This window comes from Pinus tabuliformis, chromosome Q (genome assembly GCF_031772625.1).
Source record: "Pinus tabuliformis cultivar Carrire ecotype Pingquan chromosome Q, CPIR1, whole genome shotgun sequence".
In the NCBI taxonomy this organism is placed as follows: domain Eukaryota; kingdom Viridiplantae; phylum Streptophyta; class Pinopsida; order Pinales; family Pinaceae; genus Pinus; species Pinus tabuliformis.
The window spans coordinates 1,370,183,817-1,370,200,497 of record NC_142296.1 but is presented as its reverse complement, the minus strand read 5'-3'; the positions used below and the strand labels follow the sequence as shown (position 1 = coordinate 1,370,200,497).

The window sequence follows — 16,681 nt, the reverse complement described above, 5'->3', positions numbered from 1 at the left end:
CCACGCACACGCACGGACAGCGAGGTCTTTTGGGGGGGATTTGGACCCCACAGCCAATTCTAATTTGCTTTAGGGTGATTTTGAGGTCCATTTACCTCTCCCAACCCTATAAAAGCTACCCAAACCCTCTCATTTCCTCACAACTATCTCATTACATTTGTGTGAGAATTTGCGAGGAGTTTGTGAAGAGTTGTGGAGTTTGTTTTTGGAGTAGCAATGAGGAGTCTGACTCTGATTCAGAGTCTAAGCCAGATGATGTTGGCTCCTCTAGCAATAGCCAATAGTATTGGTGACTAGTGATGTTTTGCAGTTTACTTTTGTTGTAGAGGCCATTTCTAGCCTCCTTGGTTATGTGTTTTTGTTTTGATCTCTATATCATCATTCATGTATTGGACAGTGCACTGGGTGCCATTTTGATATAATGGATATATTCATGAGCCTACTATTCTAAAGCTTTGTGTTTGGAAACATAAACGAAAATCTTTAAAATTATGTTTTCTTATAAAAATATAAATATTTAATGTAATTGTTACAACGACCAAGTCATTGAAATCAAACTGGCTGAGTCGATATCGAGTCCAAGTCAGAGCCGACCCTCGATCGCTTCCGAACCGGAGTTGGAGTTTTAAAACATTGGCCTACACACATAGAACCATCTGTTGAGAGGGTGCCACCCATGGACGAGATGCCAACAGTTGTTGAGGTATCTAGAGTTGTGACTGAGTTTACAGGTGATAGATGCCCACGGCAGTTCCACTAGTTTCAGGGCGACCTTCTAGCATTACAAAGGAAGGTCGCATTAGTGCGTGAGGCTATTCTGCAGCAGAACAAGGAGCTGGAGGGCGTAAGAGCAGTCTGTGCCGAGTCCACGACCAAATTGACTCACGTTGGGGAGCAATTGGATTCCCTACTAGTGCAGCTAGAGTGCACATTGGGGCATGAGAGCAGCCCTCTTCGGGCATACATAGACGGGGTTGGTAGCACTGTTAGGTTACCTTGGCCATTGGACAAAGAGAGACAGAGCTACCTAGTCAGATTTCATGTATTGACCAAGATAGTGAGATGAGATGACATGAGTTGCACAGGGTGCAGCACCCACATGTTGGGGCTTTTCTATGTGCAGGAGTTCGTGCATTCGATCCCTCTTGGGGTTGGATGGCGAGAGATTCTGAGTTGGTACCCTGTGGAGTGGGCTATGGAGATGGTGGTGGACTTGGGTGTAGCTCAGCAGGAGCTTCCAGGCACTGGGGATACCGGCAGCGCAGACTGGCATTGGGTTCCCGGTGGGACTACCTATCATTTCCCAGGTATGCCAGTTGACTACAACCTGGATGGTACAGTTGACCTAGCAGTTGAGCATGCACATTCACTAGGGGAGTCTCAGTCAGCACCAGTGGCCAACCAGTTTATGGACAGACTCTTTTGGTTGTCTTGGTATGGCATTTGTACACGAGATCACTGGGTGATCAGCATACTCTGGCAGGAGTTTGTCGGAGGAGGTGGCATTGGTAGGCCACCAGACGATGCCTTGTATGGAGCTGGGGATTCTTCGCATTTGTGTGGGACACAGAGGAGCAAAGCAATGGTGGCATAGTTGCTGACACCTGGGGAGATTCACCTCTTGGGTCCCTTACGAAGGACTTGGAGGGGAGGTCCCCTCATCGGAGAGCATGGTGATGCGACAATGGAGCTGATGATATTGGTTGGATGCGGGGCGACGCATATGGACACAGCTTTAGGCCATCTCATTCAGGGATGGGTAGGAGCATCTAGCGTGAAGCAGTGGTCTGCAGATGGGCATGAAGATGCATGGGGGTGCGTCATAGTATGATGGACTGTGTTGTGGAGTGGGAGTGCCTCACATCACATTGAGTACATGCAGGGAGTGACAGGTACAGTGACACAGGCAGGACACAAGACGATACAAGATGGCATAGTTGTAGCCGAGGGTATCCAACAGTGTACAAGGGTAGGCCGCGGTGTACAGTGGCATGTCCAAGAGTACTGGGATGATTGGTGGTATGTAAGGGTGTATAGTGCTACACAGCGAGGTCTTGGAGTGTTGCCTCCAAGGAGACCTTTGGACAGAAACACCGAACATACCTTTGGGCGTAGTTCACCCAGGATCGACAGGGACACAGATGAGTGATACTTGATGGTATCCGCAAGGACCCATACGCCTGACCCTCTTCTACATCCCGCATGGGCGTAGTCGATTTTGCTGTCGACTTTCAGCACTATAGGCATGAGCAGCGAGGGGTGAGGAGCTCACTCGAGATATTTTGGTGACACTCCGCGCAGTAGGGGGAGACTTTTCTGCAATGGCATTGGGTTGGTGCATCAGTTTACAGCCCCAGGTTGGGGGATGAGGTGATCATCTGCAGGGGTGGCATATCGTTCATCACCGAGCCATGCATGAGCACAGGATACCGAGTACGGTTGAGGTAGTTTACCAATATGTGTCCGGGCTCCAGACCTTATATTGGCACATTATCGAGAGGGTGGATGGTAGACCCAGGGGAGATGGTTGGCAGGGACAAGAGGGATCCACATACCCTGAGTCGATTACGAGTATCGAATACCCATCTTTTGGTTGCATTAAGGGGGTATCTATTTGGCACACGTGGCTTCCAGTAATCATCGGTACTACACAATGGTAGGGATAGGGCAGATTAGCATGCATCAGATTAGCCCACAATATATGGAGCCTATATATTGATCACATGCAAGGACAAGAGATGAGGCATGGATGGATTCCTGTAGTTGTCAGATCTATGTTGTGATAGGTCCAACTAAGGGATGCAGGGATTCAGTTGATTGATAGATCACTCTATCTCGTGATGGTCGGAGTCATGGAAGAGAGTGGTCTAGTTCACTCTGGGATTGGCACATGGGGGTACACAGTGGCCTTCATCAGACATCGAGGCAGGCTTTCTTTGTGGCTGCACCGGTTCGGAGTTAAATTTAGATGGGTAGACTTTGGCATCATGGAGATGTCGAGGCAGGATGTGTCTCGCCTCTATTAGTATTCCACCACCAAGTTCCAGGAGAGGAGGATATTGTTTGTGCACGATGGGAAGTATGTCATAGTCAGAGTAGCGCAACGTCAACATGGTGACACCACTCTGGGACTAGCAGGGAACTAGGGCATCACAACTCAATAACCTTTAGGGATGAGTTGGCTACTAGAGGGGGAGATCATACAGATCTTCCATTGGGCTTTAGCGAGACACTAATGGAGCAGGGGATTTCTGGTACTTGTAACGGGCAGGATAGTGAGTGGAGTGAGGGGAGCTTCATGTTGGACCGGATTGCCTGGGATCCGAGTATTGAAAGATTCTTTCATATCAGGATAGTGCTAAGGTCAGGGACGCTTCAGTGGCACATCTGGGACCCTGGCACATTTTGCAGTGACAATGGAGAGCAGCAGTTAGAGAGGATGCTTGTTCAGGCATTGCTTGAGGACAAGTGATTTTTGGTGCATTAGAGGAGCTTGCCGGATGAGGATGCTACTTGGGAGGGCGAGCACATACGTGAGCATCCAACATTGAAGTTGCTTGGGGACAAGCAACATTTGGGAGGGGAGGACTATAATGTCCCTTCCTAAATTATTTTGAAACAGGATTAATCTCTACATTTGAGGCCAATTTTGGAGGTGATGAGGCCCATTCGATTTTATCAGGACGCTAGACTTAGTAGAAGTTATTTCGGTGGTTAAGTTATATGTGGGGGCCACCCACACTAGGAGAATACGCATTCCCTAGTTCTATTTGCATGGAGGGGAATCGATGGACGAGTGAGGAACCCACAATGGAGGGAAAATGGAGGGAAAAGTGTTACACGAAATCTATATAAGGAAGGAATCTTTCCTCATCTCATCATCTTTTGAGATATTGAACTCAATCTTAGTTGCTTAAGCTGCTTAGCCGAGTTATTGTGTTGTTTAGCACACGAGTGTCTTCGAGCGAAGATCTCAACCCTTACTTCCGTGGACTTCGAGTGTCAGCACTAGGAGGGAGTTCTTGTTCATCTCTGTTCGCAACAGCAACAGGGAGACGAGTTACAACAACTGTAGTCGAATTCCAGCAGCATGGGAAGTAACAGCAAGGAGGCCAAGTTACAGCCGCAGGGAAAGGAGCAATAGGAGGGCCGAGTTACAGCAGCAAGAAAATAGCAGTAAGGAGAGTAGCAACAGCGCAGAGCAAGGAGAGTAACAGTTGCGCAAAACAAGGAGAGTAACAGCAACACAAGGACTACGCAGCCATTGGAGTAAGATTTGTTGGGTCAACATTATCCAGGGGATTTGGAGTTGGGGAGCTGGGAGATCATTTAGAGGGCCATTTGAGGAGGATTGATGGAGTTGGGAGTGCATAGATTGACAGGATCAATCACAGCAACAGAATTCGTATTTGGAGAGGGCCAAGCTATGAAGGGTCAATTTTTGAAGGTTCGAACCAAGGGAAACCCCTTCTAGGTTTTTGGCAAGGAGTACGCTCCTAATTTTATAGAATTTTTTGGGCAGATCTGAGGGTTCAAACAGGGGTCCCAAATTAGCTAGCAGCTAAAGGAGCTAGGGGAATTTGTGCCAAAATTCCAAGGTCAACATTTGGCCAATTCCTTCATGGGTTATTCTGGGTTTCTTGCGTAGAGGATGGGATTAATTTCCCAGAATTTTCTAACCAACGGGGAAAGCTCTAACAGCATATCATTTCAGGCAGCAACACCTTTCTAGGCAGTAATTGCGCAGCTCTTGGGCCAGATTACTAGCAAATTTGAGGCGGGTGTTCCATTGTTCATTTTGGGCTTTTTCTAGCTTGCCTAGAGCAAGCCCAGGCGCATACATTCCAGCACCTTGTTGTACACCTCTTCCCATTTAATAAAATGAGCAAGGATAATTTTAGGGGCGAATGTTCGCCCTTTGGCGAAATTAAGGGGTTTTAAATTTTTAGTGGGCGAATATTTTGTATCATAGTACATTTTTACAAATCACCTCAAATAGCCCACCTTATTTTAAGGGAGAGGGTAAAAAAGGTAAATTTAGCCCTTGAAATTAGGACTTACAACCTTCCATTCGCCCATTTTCAAGAATAGGTTTTATTTAAGTGAATCCATTCGCCCATTTTCAAAAATAGGTTTTACTTAAGTGAATCCTATGGGCCAAATACCATATTTATAAAAGAGGTATGGTAAATTAATAAAAATATAAATAAATGAGAGGTATGGTAAATAAATAAAACATTTTTTATATTTACTCCATTAGTCACCTTATATACATGTAAGGGTGTAAACAAATAAAAATATAAGTAAAGTGGAGGTATGGTAAATAAATAAAATGTCTTTTTATACTTACTCAAAAGGTATGGTAAATAAATAAAAATATAAATAAACTAGACGTATCGTAAATAAATAAAACCTCTTTTTATATTTAGTCCATAACCCTCGTTCTATTTATGAAGGCTCAAGAAAGAGGTTTTATTTAAGTGAATCTTATGGGCCAAATACCATATTTGTAAAAGAGGTATGGTAAATTAATAAAAATATAAATAAACGAGAGGTATGGTAAACAAATAAAACATTTTTTTATATTTACTCCATAAGTGACCTTATATTTACGAACACTCAAAAAATGGGTTATATTGAGGTGAAACCTATGGCCAAAATACTATGGGACAAATACCATGGACTAGATCGTTATTAATACCATGCAAAAAACCATTATTAACCCTAATATTAGAATTAATAAAAAAAAAAATGGCACATGGTATTGACCCATGTTATTCACCAAAATGGCACATGGTATTGACCCATGGTATTCACGTGGAATGTAGCCTATTTAAACAGGGGAATTAAACCAGCATGTAGCCTATGCTAAGATTCACTAGGACTTTACAAAGTTCTATTATTTAGTGAAAGACTCGCCAAGATCTTACAAGATTTTATAATTGAGTAAAATATTCGCCATGCCTGGTGAGAGATTCGCCAAAAAATTATATATACATATTATATTATTGATAAAATCGCCTTCCATTTTTCCTATATACCATGGAGATTCACCCATTTATTATTTTTATAAATTTAGGGGGGGTTCTTAAAATTTTCCCTGAAAATGAGTAGACAGCGCAGTTTTGTTGCCAATTTTATGATCTGATGGTCTGATTTAATTTTATGGTGTTATTTTTATTGTTCACTTTGCATAACGCTAATTTTTCTAATTTGGAACATTACATTTCCAACTTTGGGATTTAGGAGAAAAGGGGGAAATTGCAGTTGTAGTGTAATGTGGGGCCCACAAGAAAGAGAAATTCGACCCAAAGAGGGAACTCACACTCTTGGAAAAGAGAGAAAAGAGAAAGAAGCGTGAATTAGGGGAGAGAGAGAGAAAGTGGGGACCATAAGGGGAGAAGAGGTCGATAAATTATAAATAGGTCTTGAGGGCCTCGCTTAGGGCATCTTTGGTCATTTTACAATTCGACTCTAGTTCTCTTGAGCTGCTTAGCCAAGATAACCTGTGTTGTTCAGCACAAGGAATTTCTGAGTGGGAATTCCACTCTCATTTCAGATAAATTTGAGTGTCTCACTAATGAGGCAATTTGGGGAGCTTAATTCAGAGTTTCCATTGGACTTCATCACAGGAGTTTGCTCATCAGTGTGCATTTCTTGGGCGCAGAGGTATTTTCGTGGAGCAAATTGTGGAAGCAAGTGTGGGTTAGAGGCTTCAAGTTTTGCAAGGAATTATATTATTATTACACCGAAGTTTGGATAGTGATTTGTCAAGTTGGATTGGAGGCTATTACCTAGGTCGATTTTCCTACCTTTGACAGAGGCACAAAAGCTATCGACCAAGTGTTGGGCAATGATTTAGAGAAGTGGATATGGGAGAGAAAAGGGCGGGAAATAGGAGGTATTTCTCAATGGAGAATTTGGCCAAAGTCGATAGAAATTTTCCATGGTGGATTTGGGCATAATTCAGTATTATTAATACTGCGAGGAGTTTTTTGGTCATATTAGACAATTCACACTTGTTGGGGGTCATCAGGGGTCAATGGATTCAGCCCAAACCCTTTCTGGATTTTTGTGGGTTTATTGAGAGGAGTCTCCAGCGAATTTCACATAATTTTCTGGGCGATATTTGGGCCTAAAATCCTCATTCCTATAGCAAGGTGTATTGCTGGATAGTTGATAAATTTGCATCACTTTGTGGGTTTAGTTTTGGCTTGGAGTTGGGCCAAACCTATTTTAGGTATTTCTGGGTGTTTGGAGGGGAGTTTGTGGCTACAATTTAAGGGTGATCCAAGCATTCTTCATAGCAGAATCTTCAATCCCATCCTCGCAATAGTAGCAATAGTTTTTTGGGTAGTGCGTAGTACCAATTTGGGCCAGTATTTCCTATGGATCAGAGTTGTATCACCTGGGATTACATAGCTTGCATAGCAAGCCCAGGTTCCATTGTTCTCACACTTGTACTCAAATTTTTCCCATATTAATAAAATGGCTCAAATTTTTTGCTTCTATTTACTGGTGTTCTAGATTGGGTACTTTGATTTCATATTTTGCATGTTGTTCTTAGCACGTGTTCGGATATTACTGTTAATTTTTCCATTAGGAATATTACACAACTTAAGACTCAATTGTTAAATGTAAGATCTTCATTTTTTTTACTGTAGTGAATTACAATATAATTAGTTTTCTAAAAATAGAAATACTTTTTTAATATATTTCAAACTACTTATCACTCATTCACACTAAACCTATGCAGAAATTCCTATTTGAGCTGTAATTCTCAACAAATTCTACCAGCTCTTTATCCCAATACCTGGCCACATTGAGGTGACTACAATGCTTCAATCCTCACCATGACTCCTCAAATGCCTTGTTGCCAAGCTCTACATCTTCTTTATACTAACAATGTGTTTAGCTCTAATACTGTATAAAGTGGTGTTGCAAGGGGTACGTACCCCTGGGTGGGAGATGTGCCCCCACGTTTCTCATGCTCCCGAGATGGGGGATGCTTAGGGAAACATTTCCCCACATCTCCCTATTAGGGGAATGTGGGGAAACACAAGGGGAAATATTTCCCTGGTATGGGGGACATGTTTCCCCAAAAGGGGGAGTTTTGGGCATCCCCCAAAAAATGTTCCCTAAGGGTAAACCTTTCTCTAGTGTGGGGGATGCATTTCCCCAAAAGGGATACTTCTAGGCATCCCCCCAAAAAAGGGGGACTTATGGACTTCTCCCAAGAAAAAGGGTACTTTTCGGCATCACCCCCACAAGAGGGACTTCTAGACCTCCCCCCACAAAACAGATTCTTCTGAGTGATCCTCCAAGGAAAGGATTTTTTGGGCATCCTCCCATGTAATGGGGAAAAGGTTTAAAAAATAAATAAATTGTAGTATCTACTATTTTTTTAACCACTACTTAGATTCTAGAAAGATGAATTTAAATCAATGTATCAATATCATATTATTTCTATTTCATTTATGGTTTATGAATCAATGTATTTCATTATTTTATCTTAATCTTAATCATGTTTATATCATTTACGAATTTGAATTTAGTACTATTTTACTATTTTTTATTTAGTATTTACATCGAACAATGATGAATTTGCATTGGATGAATTGTTATTGTTGGGATTTTATCATTATTAAATATAAATGGGACCCCTATGCTCGATACCCAATGTCTACCCGTCCCCATTAAATTTCCCCAAAATTTGGGGGTGCTTCTATGCATCCCCATGTGTATTGTTGGACGGTGTCGTCATTAATGTCAACCCTAGGGTTTGACTGTATTTGAACTTGACTGAAACACCAATCATTGATGTCAAACAGTTAATGAACGTTTCCTATAATTATCTGGATTACATCAAGTTGGCGGCTCCACTTTTGGATTGTTAAAAAACCAAGTCCTAGGGTTTGGGTTCCCTAGACCGAGGATGTACCTCGACTTTGTCAAGGGTTTTTTGTTAAAATTAGCAACTAGGGCCAAACTCCATGTGGGTCATCTTATTCATGGCAGCTGATATTTTTCTTGGATCCCTCTCATCGAGAAGTGTAGGATTGATCTAAAGATCATCCAATTCCGATAAGTATTCATGGAGTTATGAATTCATTTGTGTTATTAGACAATTCGTCAAGGTCCGTCAGCAACCAAATAAACCCCACATGTGCTCAACATTTTAGTATAAAAGGAGATGACTTGAGAGTCATTTCTCACACACACTTCTATCTTGATTTCTCTCCACTTGTCTTGGGTTTTAGTGGAAGAGAAATCTAGGAGTGGAAGCCCTAAACGTTGGAGGAAAGAAGACTAAGGGAGCTGCCCTAGAGGAAATGCCCTAGCCCTAGACGTTGTCAAAGAAGAAGTCAAAAATGCTATCAAGGAAGCATGCCCTAGCCGCAGTCTTGGAGGAATCTTATCACAACAACAAGAGGCCCTAACGTTGTCCAAAAGGCAGTCCCAAACGCAGTCTAAGAGCAGCCCTATACGTTGTCAAAAGGCAACCCTAGACGCAGTCTAAGGGAGGCCTTAACGCTGTCCAAAAGGCAACCCTAAACGCAGTCTAAGAGCAACCCTAAACGTTGTCTAAAGGGCAGCCCTAAACACTATCTAAAGGGCAGCCCTAGACACTATCTAAAGGCAGCCCTAACGCTAACCTATGGTGCTCTAAGATGCAGGCCTAATACGGCTGAAAAGGTGGGTTGTAGGTGACCCTCAAAACAGGGACAGCATGAGAGTTTGAGGAATCAAACATGCCCAGGACAGCAATGCTAATAAATGGGGCAGATGGGCTACATGGTGTTGCTAAGACACATGGGACAATAGCAGGTATGGCAAGGCTAAGGGGGCAGCAGCAAGGTATAGCATGACTGTTAGGGACAGCAACTACACCTATATATCTAGGCAGCAGTGGCAAAGGACAGCAGCATGTTGGGATAGAACTATGATGGGACAACAATGACATTGTGCAGCAGTGGCACAATGGGATAGCAGCGACAGCAAGGTGCAGCAAGTACATGGTGCAGCTAGGTGCAACAATAGTACTTGGGACAGCAATGATGCTTGGTGCAGCGAGTACATGGTACAGTCATGATTGGTGAAGCATGATGAGATGCAACATAGTGATGATGGGTGCAGCATAGTGATGAGATTCATGCACAATGATAGTGAAGGAGTCACCTTGGAGAATCAGTTGAAGCAGCACGTCTTCCACTGATCTCATGTATCATCTTCTTAGAGATGATCTACGCTCTTATCTAGATAAGTCAAAGTGTTGACTTCTATTGTAAACGCACTATCTCTCTCTCTCTCTCTCTCTCTCTCTATGCTGAACTATTGAAGAACATATAAGAAGAATTGATCAAGGGTTTCCCCACATTGGGGTTTGTGCCTAGCTAGCGCCACATCTTGTGTACTCTTGTCTTGGCTTGTCTTCTGCGATTTATGTTTATGTTCTATCTGCAGTTTACTTTAATGCTGAAGTGATTGCTAATCTGGAAAAGATATTGAGCTAACTATGAAAATTGAAATAAATTGCTCTAAGCAAAGAACATACCTAAAATTAATATTTTTGAAACATCAAATCATTAAGTTTGACTTGGAGATCCACATCACTTGATTCTCCCCAGGAATATGTTTTCGGTGGTATGTGGTATGCCCAGAGTGGCCTCCTGGTTTGAGAGATATTCACATTTGAAGTTTGTGACCCTAGTTTGTGGGCTAAAACCCCAAAGGTAATCACATGACACCTTAATTCACCTACAATTGTCAATATATGACAATCATTATGGCCGCAACCTCATTGTGTATAAGTTGAATAACTTCAAGAACCAAAGACAATAACCCAATCATTGACTTCACAACCATGGTAGGACAATATGCACTAACCCAACATTGATTTCAAATTTTAAATAAGGTTCTTAAGGGTTAGTTACTATCATTTATTAATTATTAAAGGGTGCTTATTGATTTTTGACATAACATTAATTTAGGAAGAGTAATTTAGGGAGTGTCTCTTAGTGTCTTAAAATAACAAAAACATGATAATAATAACCTTATCAATCACTCAAGACCTTATCAATCCCTCAAGGCTTGCGGCCCTTCTTACTTATCAAGCCCTCCAATGTCTAACACTTAGAAGCCCTCCTATCCTCAATGTCTATCTCTAAAGACACCCCTCCCTAGCCTATAAAATGACACATTACCTTATTCCAAATCAACATATGCTCCAAAATATTCGGCCTAGTTGTGATCTTTGAGGCAGTGAAATTGCAAAAACCTGGTTTCAATTTTGTTTTGGGAAACTCTACTGACATCATCACTTCAACCCGTCAAGGCTAGTCTACATCAACTCAGCCTCTCCATAAGGCCTGAAGCTTGGTCCTCTAAGGTAAGTTCTGTATGTGTTGAGCATTAGTATTTCAGCTCTTTGTTAGGTCTTGGTTTTGTTCTATTTAGTTATTTTTCCTTTGGACTTGGGGGATTCATTAAAGTGACTGATTGCAAGTAGAGATCAAAGGTTATGTATCCTTATTAACTTTTAAGGCAAGCTGCAAAATGATCTAAAGAGATGTTCAGATCAAAAAGCAACATATAGTCTATTTTGTGGAGTGTTTCGATCTTCTTAGAGCTACAAGTCTAATGCATACAAATTTGTTACGGACCATGTGAAGGAGTCTGGTTTAGTCTCCTCTTGATGAAGACCGTGGGCTGTTTAAAGATTGTCATTAATCACTGTTGAGCAGCGGCTTTGTTATTGACCTTTGTTGTACAACTTTTGGCACTTAATGGTACATATTTGTGGCAATTTCGACCAAGGGTTTCCTCAGAAGACTAATTTCAACCTAATCTCATAGATTGCAGTGATGTGTTTCTAGTCAGGGTATCCTCAATACATATACTCATTTGTGTGACTGTTGAATGAAGAGAAGCCGACCTACATAGTAGCAGAAGTATTATTGTTCATGGTTGGTTAAGATTGTGAGACAATAATAGCAGAAACTTAATGATATTCCTGGCAGAAATTACATTCTGAATTAAGTATCATTTGAGGGCAAATTCATGTGGCAGTCTTAGTTGACCAATACATTATCTGGTTAGGGTAAATCTCTGAATTTTCAACCTGTAAGATCAGTCCAGAAGCATTGGTCTCAGCTTGCTTGTGTATGTGCAGTAATGCCTGCCTTAAGACAATTTCAACTCTATGGTTCTAAGCATAATGGCTTGATCTTATTTATCTTGACAATTTAAAGTGAGTTCTAGAGACAACGAAGAAGATAAATTCATCCCTGAATGGACTCAGTTCGAGAACATTACAATACAGTGGCATAGTGTGGTGGATTTGAAAACTTGATGCTTGTGATTGATATTCTCTTGGCCTTCCTAGAGCTTCAGAATAGTGCGGCCTCCCATTTGAAACAACTTAACACTACAAGTCTTGAAGCAGCATATGACAGCAGTAGTAATGACTTACATGTTAACATGCTAATGAGTTGATTTTTTGACCTTAATTTGACAAACTGATGAACTTTGACATGTAACACTATATGATAGTGATACATGACTCTTAGAAGAACTATAGTACTCTAACTTGATAGTGACTTTAGTTAATGAGTGAGGGATTCCTCAGCAGTGAATTGGATTGCTTGATTGCCTATCATTACACCTTGACTTGATACCTAGAACATGACATAGTGAAGTTGACACTTTGACTTTAGTGACCTGACATAACATAAACTTATGACTATGATAACCTAGGCATTTCTTGTGATAATGACCCAAAAGGTGTACTGTATTGACCATCTGAGCAGCAGTGATTACACATAAACTGGTAGCTCTCTTTGGGCAGAACTTGAGAGCGTTGCAAGCAGGTCATAGGGATGACCTGAGGCATCTTGGAGTATGCCATTATCAGACATTTGAGTTTAGCAGTTGCAGCAGTACAGAGTTTTTGGTTCAGTGATGTGGTTGTCTGCTTAGGAGCTCTTGATGCTTATTCATTCATGAGCAGTACAGTACAGTGACAGTGTATGCAATAATCAGTTAAGCAGTGCAGTGGCTAGTGGTCAATTTGAGAAGTGGTATGCAGTTGTCAATTTGAGCAATGGTCAGTTTGAGCAGTTTTGTACAGTGGATGCAGGGCAACAGTATCTTCTATTCAACTTTATTATATTGATTCAAAGCATAGAGGGACCCTGTTTGAAAATTGTGAAACGTGGTCCACCATCTCTTCAAGGTGGTAGGGTGGTGCAAGGCAGGTGATTAGAGTCACCTTCAGGTTGGAGCCTGATAACACTTCAGGGCGGCAAGGTGGTGCCAGGGTAGGTCGTAGCCTGCACATGGTGTTGTGGCGTCCTTTCAGTTGGGGCTGATAAACTAAAGGGGGACGAAGCATCCTTTCGACAGCAGCTGGTAAACAGAGTGTTGAGGCACTTGTTAGGTTGTGGCCTGACTTATAGGGCATTGGGGCGTCCTTCTGGTTGTGGCAGGTTATTAGGGCTTACTAGCATCCTACAGGTTGTAGCCTGTGAATTAGGGGGTTGGAGCCTCCTTCAGTTGCAGCTAAAAACTTGATGTAATTACTTTTTTTTAAAAGGAGGAGAAGACAATTACTAAAAGCGTTTAGTGGTTTTTAACCCAGCAAGTGTTTTCCACCTAAAAACCTTGTGTCTATTGTCTATATCTTTCTACATTGTTGTATGGTGTTGTCTACTGTTGATTATTGTTTATCATTATCAAAAGTAAAATGATAATAATAATTAAAGATTAACTAATGCTGTGAAATAGTATTTCGAACTGTGCATCTCTTCACTCCAATGCTCCCCCATCCTGGAAACTTGGTGGAATATTGGTATAAAGATTTTACACACATAAACATTCTAGAGAGAGAAGAGAGACGTGATATTATTCAATGTAATAATCTGATAAACAAATTCTCTTCTTAGAGAGACATAGGTAAGTGGCAACCACCATTATGTAACTAAAAAGGACATGCGACTTAACTAATATCTTAAGTCATTTATTTAATCCCTAAAACACAAGTACTATGCTAGGTCAATAGAATTTGAATTTGGCACTTTTTGTAATGATGCTTCTGTATGTTGTTCTGGAGACATCATATCTTTGTATAGAAGATTGAGAGGCACCAAACAAGCATCATATGAATCCACCAATTACAAATGCAAAACTGTCCTCCAGCACATGTCATGAAAGCATATGCATGGGCAAACAAATTTACAGGAAAGCTACTCAGATTTTAATATTCTACTTATTTTCGTACAAAAAGGTACTAAGAAGACTTTTATGAAGCTCATTTTAACTAGACTTCATGCACCTTTTGATAAAAAATTTCACAGTTCTACAACTATTTCCTAAAGGACCCAATGTTCCAAGTTTGTAATGGTCTATCTAAGGCAGAATGTTTTCCTAGGAACAACTAAGATGCTTTTTAGGAAAGCAATGTATCCTGAAAACTATTATGATACTTCAAAAAACGACTTGCATGCCAAAGTTCAGAGCCTTCTAGTACTTCACAGAGGGAATAAATTACTCCCTGAGCAATTTTCTATGATTTCTAGGTGCATACAATCACCTAGAACTTAGAAGTTTATGCTGCCCTGAAAATTGTGGCAGGTATCTTAACAGCCTTCCTTGATCTCAGCAATCTACCCACACAAGGAACTACTCTGCACCCTCCTCACCATTCAATGCAGGCAACAAGGCTGGCGTTCATCTTCTATCATATTTCTAATCTAATTCCTGTCCAAGACCTAAGCTTGCCCAGATGACTTTGGAATCTTAAATTTGTTGTCGCGTGACAAGAGAGGTTTGGACCTTATAAGGGCTTCGCATAGAAGATATCGTGTGACAAAGTTGGTAGGCAAGCTCTTCATGTTTAGTTTGGCATGTTGTTCATGCTCTTATCTGGTGCTTGCATGACTAATCTCCACAAAAAAGAGAATTATACACTTCCAATATTTCTGATTTGGAGATGAATTCCTAAGCCTAAATAATGAACATGATCTTGAACGGATGACGCTGCACGCTTATTTGGCACCCACATTCTCTCTTTGGCTTGGGAGGTCCACACCATAGTAGCAGCATTAGGCCAGATCAGGTCTTTCAAACAGCAATTCGACAAGGAATTCGATTAGGCCAGATTTCCCCTAAATACGGATTGGATTCATACGGAAAACATGCAAGCACCATCATCCCAATTAAAAATGCAATTTTCCCTTCAAAGTTGCAATACAAACTATCATAGGCATTTGAAATGCAAAATGCGATAGAATACATTCGGCACTATACATGACAGAGCTATCATTTTTTAGAACAAACAAACAAACAAACAAATATATATATATATATATATTTGAATAATTTGGAATATTTTTCGTAATACTGTGATATATACACCCCCATTTATTTCAACTAAGATTTTTTTTAATATGATTTTTTCCTGAACCGTACTGAATACAAATCAGAATTATCTCTGATATGGTAATTATGGTCCACACTGGGCACCCATGAATTTTCGATCATCGTGGTCTAGCTGCTTACATACTCTGTCCTTTGACAAGCTCGGAAAACCACAAGTTGGAACAAAAGATGGTAGGCTTTGGGTCACTAGGAATAAAAATCATGGCGGTTACATTCATTGTATCCAATGCTAATTGATGCTATGGTTATTTTCCTGGCATATGATGACTAACAAACCAGCTCCAGTATGTTACGGTGACTGTTAGGCATTCTTTAAGCGATCACTACGACGAAAATGGCACGTGGGAATCATATTGAAAGTTCAATTAACCAAAAGAAAAAGACTAGCCCTAAAATGTGTGCCAAAACCCTTATGCATTGCTTGATCACAATAACACAGCGCAGATTCCTGCAATAATAAAGACTCTGCAGAACCTATTTCATTTCATGCCTGTGGCTTAGCCTGGACCTTATTTGGATGAATTTTATAGCCCCTCTAAAGCGAAGGTTAGAATCCCATCGTGCAAAGCCTGGAGGCTAATTGGGTAGAGGCCATTACAATGACTAATTAATTTACAGAATTTCAATAGTATAAACTTACTCTTGCGCAACGCCAAGCGCGCTGTCCACGATCCTCTGCATCGCAACACACTCTCAGAATTTCCTTTGATCGCTGATGGCCAGCGGAATACCAAGAAGGGTAGATTGTGTAGGTGAGAGGTCCTTTTTCGTTTCTCTTTCAAATTTATGAATTTGCGAAACAGAATGTACATGTTGAGTGGGTACGAATTTTATAGAATTTTATATAAGAGCCTGGCACGGTGGCACCTATCCTTCCTTTATCCAACCGACGGAATAGCGAGTATTTTGTAACATGAGCTGACCACGTAATTGAAACAAAATGGAGGGTCCTATTGCACCGACCAAGTCCAAATAATGGGCAACCTTTTATGGTCATCAGGATGGCCATGTCCCCCGTCTCGACCACCTGTAGTAATGAAAAAGATATCGCTCACCGTCCTTGAGATTAAGTTGTCTGTAGGGAAAAAAAAATAAAAAATCAAAATAATATTTTTCCAAGTCATTTCTGGAATGGTTCACCCTTAAAGATAAGGAATAATATATCCTTTATGTGTTGCTTACGCAATGAAGGCAGGCCACCCTTTTGGAAAAGGTTATTTATTGATATTTATGGGGTTTTAAT

At 41.0% G+C, this 16,681-nt stretch overlaps 1 protein-coding gene across 1 annotated transcript in view; it reads right to left on the bottom strand.

Moving 5' to 3' along the window:
- The window catches only part of LOC149225007 (uncharacterized), a 241,761-nt gene extending 225,448 nt beyond the window's left edge, over positions 1–16,313 (bottom strand). Inside the window, exon 1 of the mRNA XM_089386405.1 lies at positions 16,079–16,313. Coding sequence (XP_089242531.1) covers positions 16,079–16,119 — 41 coding nt within the window. The 5' untranslated portion in view covers positions 16,120–16,313. The remainder of the gene's footprint in view (positions 1–16,078) is intronic.
- Positions 16,314–16,681: the final 368 nt, after the last annotated feature.